General features: G+C 48.7%; 1 protein-coding gene across 1 annotated transcript; it reads right to left on the minus strand.

Annotated features, from left to right (window-relative positions):
* Nucleotides 1-266: 266 nt before the first annotated feature.
* Nucleotides 267-1,817, minus strand: GADD45G (growth arrest and DNA damage inducible gamma). Its single transcript, NM_001045901.1, is given in 4 exon segments — nt 267-876; nt 967-1,180; nt 1,294-1,395; nt 1,658-1,817. Coding segments are annotated over 4 exon segments (480 nt in total). The 5' UTR covers nt 1,711-1,817; the 3' UTR covers nt 267-765.
* Between the last annotated feature and the right edge of the window lie 9,473 nt (nt 1,818-11,290).

Genomic DNA, 11,290 nt, shown 5'->3' on the forward strand with positions numbered 1-11,290 from the left:
CTGATGTCTTACCCCAAGTATGCTCCTGTCTTGCAAGTTTAAAAATCTTCCTGAAGGGAGAGAAATAGGAGCAGGGCTCAAGTTCTGCCCTTATACCCAGCCAGCGTCCCTTCCCCCACTTCTAGCACCCAGGAGCCTGCCATTCAGCGCCAACAGGAAGATGGAACAGGTGAAATGGAGTTCCATAAATTTCAGAAATCAGCAGCAGTCCCGCTGACCACCTCCCCCACAGACAAAGATCCCCTGCCCTCAAAAAAGAGAGTAAGTTTGTTTCAGTTAAGTTTATTGTAAAACTCAAAGCTGCAGCAGCATAGTCCTTTAGAAAATGAAGCAGTGCCCGTATCCGTTTTGAAACAGCAGTGCATACTGCTCAAGTCCGTCAAAGCTCCTGTAACCGTCCAAGTCCAAGCCGCCTGGCCTTGCCTTTCCCCTCCTTTCTGCCGGGAGTACAGGCTGCTGAGTCACGCCTGCCCGGCCAGTCTGTCCTTCCCGGCCGCGCGGCCAAGGTCCCGCCTCCGGCCTTCCTGGGCGAGCAGCCGCTCCCCACACTTGTAGAGTCCTGGGCTGGGGCCAGCCTTCCCTTGTCGCCGCCGGGCCCCTCCTCGGGAGGGAACCGCACCTCCTCGCCGCTCTCCACGCGCCCCCGCCTGCCAGTCTCCACGCCGCACTCCGGCGCCCTCCGAGGGCGCATCCACAGAGCCAGCCCCGCGCTAGGCGCCCCGGGGCGTCACCACGTCGATCAAACCAAGGATCCCCACCGGGCTGTCACTCGGGAAGGGTGATATTAGGCACCCAGTCGTTGACGCTGCGGCTCTCCTCGCAGAACAGGCTAAGCTTCTCCAAGGCGGGGTCCTTCCATGCGTCCTCATTGGGGTTCTGCGGAGAGAACGCAGAGGTCAGCCTGGCTAGGCACTGGCTGCTAACAGAGGGGAGCAGGGATCACAACGGCCCGAAGGCGACACTCACCGAAATGAGGATACAGTGCAGGTCTACAGGTGCCCCCGACTCGTCGCCGGTACCCACGATCGCCGCCAGCCGCTGCACGTCGCCCACGCGCACGATGTCTATGTCGTTCTCACAGCAGAACGCTTGGATCAAAGTGAAGTGGATCTGCAGCGCGATATCGCCCTCGTCCTCCTCGTCAGCGGCTAGCACGCAGAAGGTCACATTGTCGGGGTCCCTACGCGGGCGAGCAAGAGGTAGTGAGATCAGGTCGGGGAGCCAGGGCTGCCCCCAGCCACCGTCTCCCCGGTCTCCCTGCCGCTCCTCCCACGGGCCGCGTGTGATACTCACACGTTCAGGACTTTGGCTGACTCGTAGACGCCGGCCGTGAGGCAGCCTTGGCGCTGCGCCGACAACAGCAGCTCGTGCAACGCTTTCCCGGCGCCCTGCATCCTGCGGACAAGCCAGCACGGTGAGCCGGACGGGCCGGAGGGTGCGCTGAGATCCCTGGACCCTGAGACTCACCCTCAGCGCCCCAGCCCTGCGCGCCAGCCCAGGGCCGGACCTTCGGCCCAGCCGGCACACTCGCGCCCGTCTTCCACCCAGCCGGTTTCCACCCAGGCGGGCCCCAAAGACTATCGCCCAACCAACGCGGCCAGGGCAGGACAAGGATCCCCGCGCGCCCCGAGACGTCCGGCGTTCGGCGCCGACCTACCTGGCTGTGCTTTCTGGAACCGTGTCCTGGCCACGAAGTTCTTCCAGAGTCATGTTGCGATCTGCGAGCAGCAAGTTATCCACAAGAACAGAGGGCGGAGCAGACGCGAGCGAAGAAGGAAAGTCTACGACCCAGCCCGGTGAGCCCACTGCTTGCGAGTGAGCCCCAGCGCCTCGGTGCGCCCTTATATAGGCTGAGCCGGGTGGTGCCGCCAGCTGGCGCGAGCCTGCGAGCCCATTGGCCCGCGCCGGCTTTCTGATGCAAATAAGGCGGCTGCCCGCGGCTCGTGCCAGAAGGCCACGTGGGGAGGGGTGCGGGGGATGACAATGCCTCAAATCTGCCGCTTTTGTCGGGGTGTTACCAGGCAGACTGGAGCCTGCAGATTTCATCTCGCCTTTTTGTTTTTTTTTTTTAAGTCCTTAAAAGGAAAAAGTTACGGGGGGAAAAAACTCTCACTTGTTAATAGTACGCTGCAATTTGTGAAATGCACCTTTGAGGAAATCTAAAGAATTTTTTTTTTTTTTTTGCATTTATTTTTGTTGCTACCTTTCTATTTTTTCCTTCACTTTTAATTTGGAGTTTTTGAAACCATTGCTTCTAAACCGGAACTTAAAAAACAGGCTGCGCTGGCTAAGCTAGCTAAAGGCCTGAAAGCAGCCCTCTCCAGCTGACACTAGAGCCCCGAGCGCGAGGTTCTTCTAGCACAATCAAGACCCGGACCGGGTCGCGCTGGAAAGTCTAGCCCATCTCCCGGCCCGCTACTAAGCGCTGCGGGGCGCCAGGGCGCGCGAGCAGATTGCGGCCGGAGCACGCGGCTCGTTTGCATTTCTATGCTGGGCGCACAATAGCGGAGGTCTGGCGTGTGGCGGTTTGTAGGAGGGACAATAGAAGCTTTCTCTTCATAGCGACACTGTCCACCTGCCGCTGGGTGGGGTGGGAGAGCCCCGCCGCGCGTGGGGGTCGCCGGGCTGCTCGGCGCGTGGTGGGTCGCGGCCGCGTGGGGCTCCTGCGCTCCTCAATGCGCGCCCCCTGCACGGGCCCCGCTACACCCACCACACGTTTGCATGTAATTCTGCCCCAAAAGGTTCTAGCACAAGTGCGGAGCAGCCGTGGAAGTTGGAAGGAACACCTGGCTGCTGCACCTTCTTCGCAGCTGGATGCACTCTACCCGGACCACTAGGCTCAGGGGGCCCCAAGAGCTTTCGGAACGACGCTTGGAACCCCTTTCCCGGGGCGCCATCTACAGGCCGACGGGAAAGTTCCTGAGCACCTCTCTTCACCCGCACTTCCATTGACATACTGTGGGGACTTGGCCTCTGGCCCTCTGATCAAGGAGGGGCCCTGGTAGAGTCAGCTGAGCCCCATCTAAGCTACGTATTAATGGAAGTCAAAAACTGCAAAACCCAGAGAAGACGAAAGGAGACTTCAACCCAGTACTGACGGAAGAAAAGGCTATATTTCTCAAGCTATTTTGAAAAATTTTGACCTAAGTATGCATGTATTAAAAGCTTGTTTTCCAGTAATAGATAAATAATACTATATGAGAGCTTGGGAGCGTTTAATAGACATTGCTTGGCCGGGGCCATTTTGGACCTGTGTGTAATGAATATTAGTCACTCAGTGGTGTCCGACTCTTTGCAACCCCATGGACTCTACAGCCAGACTCCTCTCTCCATGGGATTCTCCAGGCAAGGATACCGGAGTGGGTTGTCATGCCCTCCTCCAGGGGATCTTCCCGACTCAGGGATGGAACCTGGGTCTCCCGCACTGCGGGCAGATTCTTTACTATCTGAGCCACCTGGGAAGTTGACACTTTCAGAAAGTTTGCTTACTGAGCTTATAATTTTTGGTGCCTGCATCTCTCTGTGTGCACTTTGGTGCATTCCCTCTCTCCCACCCCGCCTTAACCGTTACTAGGTGAGGTTTTTTAGACTGGGCAGGACAGCTAGCGGGTGCAGGAGCTGTTGGATGTGCTGGGAGTCCCGACTCTGCAGCAAGACAGGAAATAAGGAAAACAACGGAGTGCACCGGCTTCTTGCGCCCCCCGGTGGCCAGCTGGCAGAGGACAACTGAGAAAACGGAACACTTCCCAGATGCCAACTGAGTGTTTGTTCACCTAACACCTGAAATCCGAGGTGTCTTTTTTTATTTTTTATTTTTACTGGAGTGCAGTTGATTTTCAGCGTTACAGGTGTACACAACAGTGAATCAGTTATACATATACACCACACATCCACTCTTTTTTAGACTCTTTTCCCATATAGGTCATAGGAGAGTATTAAGTAGAGTTCCCTGTGCTACGCAAGTTCTTATTAGTTATCTATTTTATGTAGTTGCATGTATACGTCAATACTATCCTCCCAACCTATCCCTCCCCTTCACAACCCCCACCCCCCGGTACCCATAAAATTGTTTTCTAATTGCTGGAACCAGGTGGCATCATGTGGCTTTAATTTGCTGCCATTTCCTTTCTTTCTTTACTGCCCACTGCATGCTCAGTTGCTCAGATGTGTCCAACTCTTTGTGACCCTATGAACTAACTGTAGCCCACCAGGCTCCTCTGTCCATGGAATTTTCTCAGGCAAGAATACTGGAGTGGGATGCCATTTCCTCCTCCAGGATATCTGCCCAACTCAGGGATCGAACCCACATCTTCTGCATCTCCTGCATTGTCAGGTGGATTGTTTTATCACTGAGCCACCTGGGAAGCCCCTTCTTCCTTTGTTCAGTTCAGTTCAGTTCAGTCGCTCAGTGGAATCTGACTCTTTGCGACCCCATGAATCACAGCATGCCAGGCCTCCCTGTCCATCACCAACTCCTGGAGTTCACTCAGACTCACGTCCATTGAATCAGTGATGCCATCCAGCCATCTGATCCTCTGTTGTCCCCTTCTCCTCCTTCCCCCAATCCCTCCCAGCATCAGAGTCTTTTCCAATGAGTCAACTCTTCGCATGAGGTGGCCAAAGTACTGCAGTTTCAGCCTTAGCATCATTCCTTCCAAAGAAATCCCAGGGCTGATCTCTTTCAGAATGGACTGGTTGGATCTCCTTGCAGTCCAAGGGACTCTCAAGAGTCTTCTCCAACACCACAGTTCAAAAGCATCAATGCTTCAGCACTCAGCTTTATTCACAGTCCAACTCTCACATCCATACATGACCACTGGAAAAACCATAGCCTTGACTAGACGGACCTTTGTTGGCAAAGTAATGTCTCTGCTTTTCAATATGCTATCTAGGTTGGTCATAACTTTTCTTCCAAGGAGTAAGTGTCTTTTAATTTCATGACTGCAGTCACCATCTGCAGTGATTTTGGAGCCCAGAAAAATAAAGTCTGACACTGTTTCCAATGTTTCCCCATCTATTTCCCATGAAGTGATGCGACCAAATGCCATGATCTTCGTTTTCTGAATGTTGAACTTTAAGTCAACTTTTTCACTCTCCACTTTCACTTTTATCAAGAGGCTTTTGAGTTCCTCTTCACTTTCTGCCATAAGGGTGGTGTCATCTGCCTATCTGAGGTTATTGAGATTTCTCCCGGCAATCTTGATTCCAGCTTGTGCTTCCTCCCGCCCAGCGTTTCTCATGATGTACTCTGCATATAAGTTAAATAAGCAGGGTGACAATATACAGCCTTGATGAACTCCTTTTCCTATTTGGAACCAGTCTGTTGTTCCATGTCCAGTTCTAACTGTTGCTTCCTGACCTGCATACAGATTTCTCAACAGGCAGGTCAAGTGGTCTGGTATTCCCATCTCTTTCAGAATTTTCCACAGTTTATTGTGATCCACACAGTCAAAGGCTTTGGCATAGTCAATAAAGCAGAAATACATGTTTTTCTGGAACTCTCTTGCTTTTTCCATGATCCAGCAGATGTTGGCAATTTGATCTCTGGTTCCTCTGCCTTTTCTAAAACCAGCTTGAACATCAGGAAGTTCACGGTTCGTGTATTGCTGAAGCCTGGCTTGGAGAATTTTGAGCATTACTTTACTAGCATGTGAGATGAGTACAATTGTGCGGTAGTTTGAGCATTCTTTGGCATTGCCTTTCTTCGAGATTGGAATGAAAACTGACCTTTTCCAGTCCTGTGGCCACTGCTGAGTTTTCCAAATTTGCTGGCATATTGAGTGCAGCACTTTCACAGCATCATCTTTTAGGATTTGAAATAGCTCAACTGGAATTCCAACACCTCCACTAGCTTTTTTCATAGTGATGCTTCCTAAGTAAGGCCCACTTGACTTCACATTCCAGGATGTCTGGCTCTAGGTCAGTGATCACACCATCATGATTATCTGAGTCGTGAACATCTTTTTTGTACAGTTCTTCTGTGTATTCTTGCCACCTCTTCTTAATATCTTCTGCTTCTGTTAGGTCCATACCATTTCTGTCCTTTATCAAGCCCATCTTTGCATGAAATGTTCCCTTGGTATCTCTAATTTTCTTGAAGAGATCTCTAGTCTTTCCCATTCTGTTGTTTTCCTCTACTTCTTTGCATTGATTGCTGAGGAAGGCTTTCTTATCTCTTCTTGCTTTTCTTTGGAACTCTGCATTCAGATGCTTATATCTTTCCTTTTCTCCTTTGCTTTTCGCTTCTCTTCTTTTCACAGCTATTTGTAAGGCCTCCCCAGACAGCCATTGTGCTTTTTTGCATTTCTTTTCCATGGGAATGGTCTTGATCCCTGTCTCCTGTACAATGTCATGAACCTCATTCCATAGTTCATCAGGCACTCTATCTATCAGATCTAGTCCCTTAAATCTATTTCTCACTTCCACTGCATAATCATAAGGGATTTGATTTAGGTCATACCTGAATGGTCTAGTGGTTTTCCCTACTTTCTTCAATTTAAGTCTGAATTTGGCAATAAGGAGTTCATGATCTGAGCCACAGTCAGCTCCTGGTCTTGTTTTTGCTGACTGTATAGAGCTTCTCCATCTTTGGCTGCAAAGAATATAATCAATCTGATTTCGGTGTTGACCATCTGGTGATGTCCATGTGTAGAGTCTTCTCTTGTGTTATTGGAAGAGGGTGTTTGCTATGACCAGTGCATTTTCTTGGCAAAACTCTATTAGTCTTTGCCCTGCTTCATTCCGTATTACAAGGCCAAATTTGCCTGTTACTCCAGGTGTTTCTTAACTTCCTACTTTTGCATTCCAGTCCCCTATTATGAAAAGGACATCTTTTTTGGGTGTTAGTTCTAAAAGGTCTTGTAGGTCTTCATAGAACCAATGATGGTGTGCCTTGATTGGATAAAATATATTTATTTTTAAGTGGTTGAAACTTAGATATTGCTCTTTTTAAAGTGTTAAATATGTTTTCAATGTATTAGTTCCAGGTCCCCAGAAAATGTCTCATTGCAAAAATGAGACTTATTTGACATCTTAGAGTTTACTTTCCCCTCCCCATTTTAAACACTGGAAATCTCCCTACACACCAGGCCTCACACCCGGACCCCAGAGGAGGGGAGTGGGGATGGGAGACAGCATTTCCAGTTGGCACTGAGCCAGCCCTAAGAAGAGGACTGATTGACAACCCCCTGGGGCTATTCTACTTCACTCACATTTTTAAGGTATTGAATTTCAGGAAAATCGCCTTTCTGACATTGGATATGGCTTCACATGGGTTTATTATGTCAGTCCAAATGGCTTCATCTCAATTAGTAAAGAAACGTTTTGTCTGGAGACTACGTTGGCCCTTCACCAGACACCCCCTCCCCATTCTTACAAGTTGGACGAATGCAGAAGCTGCTGGCTCTGGGACAGCCCATATCCAGCTTGCCTGTCATACCACAGGAGAGGGATGGGCAAAGCCAACACCCCAGTACAGGAACCTTCAGATGCTCCTCTGGCCCACCCCGAGATAGCAGATGGTTGACTAAAGCCCGCCTGTCCCATTCTGTTGCCACTGCGCCCCCAAACTGATTCAACCCACGTATCAGCCTGCTGCATCCCCCAGTCCCAGGCGACTGTGACATCCACCAAGCGCCCTGTGATTATACCCCTTAATGTGCCTCTGAGCCTTAACCGTGAAGGTGATGGTGACATTACTAAAGGGACATCCTCAGAGATGTTCTGCTTTACAAACCTTTTGGAAGTGCTTCCATGTTTTTATTAACACTTCATGAACTCCTTATTGCCAAATTCAGACTTAAACTGAAGAAAGTAGGGAAAACCACTAGACCATTCAGGTATGACCTAAATCAAATCCCTTATGATTATACAGTGGAAGTGACAAATAGATTCAAGGGATTAGATCTGATAGACAGAGTGCCTGAAGAACTATGGACGGAGGTTCGTAACATTGTACAGGAGGCAGGTATCAAGACCATCCCCAAGAAAATGAAATGCAAAAAGGCAAACTGGAGGAGGCCTTACAAATAGCTGAGAAAAGAAGAGAAACTAAGGGCAAAGGACAAAAGGAAAGATATACCCATTTGAATGCAGAGTTCCAAACAATAGCAAGGAGAGATAAGAAAGCCTTCCTCAGCGATCAGTGCAAAGAAATAGAGGAAAACAATAGGATGGGAAAGACTAAAGATCTCTTCAAGAAAACTAGAGATACCAAGGGAACATTTCATGCAAAGATGGGGACAATAAAGGACAGAAATGGTATGGATCTAACAGAAGCAAAATATATTAAGAAGAGGTGGCAAGAATACACAGAAGAACTATACAAAAAAGATCTTCACCACCCAAATAATCACAGTGGTGTGATCACTGACCTAGAGCCAGACATCCTGGAATGTGAAGTCAAGTGGGCCTTACTTAGGAAGCATCACTATGAAAAAAGCTAGTGGAAGTGATGGAATTCCAGTTGAGCTATTTCAAATCCTGAAAGATGATGCTGTGAAAGTGCTGCACTCAATATGCCAGCAAATTTGGAAAACTCGGCAGTGGCCACAGGACTGGAAAAAGTCAGTTTTTATTCCAATCCCAAAGAAAGGCAATGCCAAAGAATGCTCAAACTACTGCACAGTGCACTCATCACACTCATAGGAAGGTAATGCTCAAAATTCTCCAAGCCAGGCTTCAACAGTGAACCATGAACTTCCAGACGTCCAAGCTATATTTAGAAAAGGTAAAAGAACCAGAGATCAAGTTACCAACTTCCTTTGGATCATCAAAAAAGCAAGAGAGTTCCAGACAAACATCTACTTCTGCTTTATTGACTATGCCAAAGACTTTGTGCAGATCACAACAAACTGTGGAAAACTCTTAAAGAGATGGGAATACCAGACCACCTGACCTGCCTCTTGAGAAACCTGTATGCAGATCAGAAAGCAACAGTTAGAACTGGACATGGAACAACAGACTGGTTCCAAATGGGGAAAGGAGTACATCAAGGCTGTATATTGTCACCCTGCTTATTTCACTTCTATGCAGAGTACATCATGAGAAACGCTGGGCTGGAGGAAGCACAAGCTGGAATCAAGATTGCCAGGAGAAATATCAATCACCTCGGATATGCAGATGACACCACCCTAATGGCAGAAAGCAAAGACGAACTAAAGAGCCTCTTGATGAAAGTGAAAGAGGAGAATGAAAAAGTTGGCTTAAAACTCAACATACAGAAAACTAAGATCATGGCATCCGGTCTCATCACTTCATGGCAAATAGATGGGGAAACAATGGAAACAGTGACAGATTTTATTTTGGGGGGGCTCCAAAATCACTGCAGATGGTGACTATAGCCATGAAATTAAAAGACGCTTGCTCCTTGGAGGAAAAGTTATGACCAACCTAGACAGCATATTAAAAAGCAGAGACATTACTTTGCCAACAAAGGTCTGTCTAGTCAAAGCTATGGTTTTTCCAGTAGTCATGTATGGAGTGAGAGTTGGACTGTAAAGAAAGCTGAGCGCCGAAGAATGGATGTTTTTGGACTGTGGTGTTGGGGAAGACTCTTCAGAGTCCCTTGGGCTGCTGCTAGGAGATCCAACCAGTCCATCCTATAGAAAATCAGTCCTGAATATTCATTGGAAGGACTGATGCTGAAGCTGAAACTCCAGTACTTTGGCACCTGATGTGAAGAACTGACTCCTTGGAAAAGACCCTGATGCTGGGAAAGACTGAAGGCAGAAGAAGAAGGGGTCGACAGAAGATGAGATGGTCTCATCCTCATCCAGTGACTGGATGGACATGAGTTTGAGTAAACTCCAAGAGTTGGTGATAGACAGGGAGGCCTGGTGTGCTGTAGTCCATGGTGTCACAAAGAGTTGGACAAGACTGAGTCACTGAACTGAACTGATTGATTAACACTTCTCATTCGCTCCTGAGAAATGTTGGTGGAGATCACCATCCATTTGGTTATGGAAAGTAGTGGGTTTTAAGTAAGCAGTAAACTTTATGAGTCAGTCCCTTTTGCAGTTTCTGAAATTATTTACTTTCGAAGCATGTACAAGCTCTGTTACGTAGTGAGTTCATTCCCCTCACAAAGAAAAGCTCACACAAGTCGCAAGGCACAGAAAGGTTTCTCAGAGCTTCATGCTGCCTTTGGCCTATAGGATGTCTCAGGAAAAGTCAAAGTCATGGCCACCTCTCAACAACCAGCAGCTCTCACGTAAAATCTGGATGCCCAGCTTCTCTTGGAAAAGAGGAAAATTTGGCTACCATGTGCCTGCAGCATCTTCCTACCACCACCATCACCATGGTAACTGTCAGCTGGAGGAGGGCACTAGAACCCCTGAACTGAGCACTGCTGTTCAGTTTACCATAGGCTGGTGGCTCAGATGGTAAAGAATCTGCCTGCAATTCAGAAGACCTGGGTTCGATCCCTGGGTCAGCAGGATCTGCTGGAGAAGGGAATGGCAACCCACTCCAGTATTCTTGCCTGGAGAATCCCATGGACAGAGGAGCCTGGGGGTGGGGGTGCTATGGGGTCGCAAAGAGTCAGATAGGTCTGAACAACTAACACTGTCACTGTTCACGACCATGGCCCTTTGAGGATACCTGAATACTTTATTCATGTATGTTACCTGTCTGTCCCCTTTGCATTTGCAAGCTTAGGGAAGAAACTGAAGTTTGAAAAGCAAAATAAAGGTGCCATCTTCTTATAGGATGGGTGAGCAAATCAAGTGATGGATGCGTGAGCAAATCAAGTGATGGATGCGTGAGCGAATCAAGTGGTGGATGCGTGAGCGAATCAAGTGATGGATGCATGAGCAAGTCAAGTGATGGATGCATGAGCGAATCAAGTGATGGATGCGTGAGCAAATCAAGTGGTGGATGCGTGAGCAAATCAAGTGGTGGATGCGTGAGCGAATCAAGTGATGGATGCGTGAGCAAGTCAAGTGAGCGTCATTTGCATCCCAGGTTCTGATGGATGTGTCTCCTGTGTCGGTGTAGAGGATTTTTGGAGCAGTCTGCATTGGCCCCTTTCCAAATGGTTCAGGTTTTCCTCTCACTCCCCTGACCCCCACCCCGTCTGTCCAACCTCTTCTCTGGGCTTCTTGAGTTTTAAGAAGGATGTTGGGGATTTTTCCCCAAAAACTCAAGAATCAGTTCAGTTCAGTTCAGTCACTCAGTTGAGTCCAACTCTTTGCGACCCCATGAATTGCAGCACGCCAGGCCTCCCTGTCCATCACCAACTCCTCACTCAGACTCACGTCCATCGAGTCAGTGATGCCATCCAGCCATCTGA

The sequence above is a fragment of the Bos taurus genome, chromosome 8, assembly GCF_002263795.3.
Source record: "Bos taurus isolate L1 Dominette 01449 registration number 42190680 breed Hereford chromosome 8, ARS-UCD2.0, whole genome shotgun sequence".
In the NCBI taxonomy this organism is placed as follows: Eukaryota; Metazoa; Chordata; class Mammalia; order Artiodactyla; family Bovidae; genus Bos; species Bos taurus.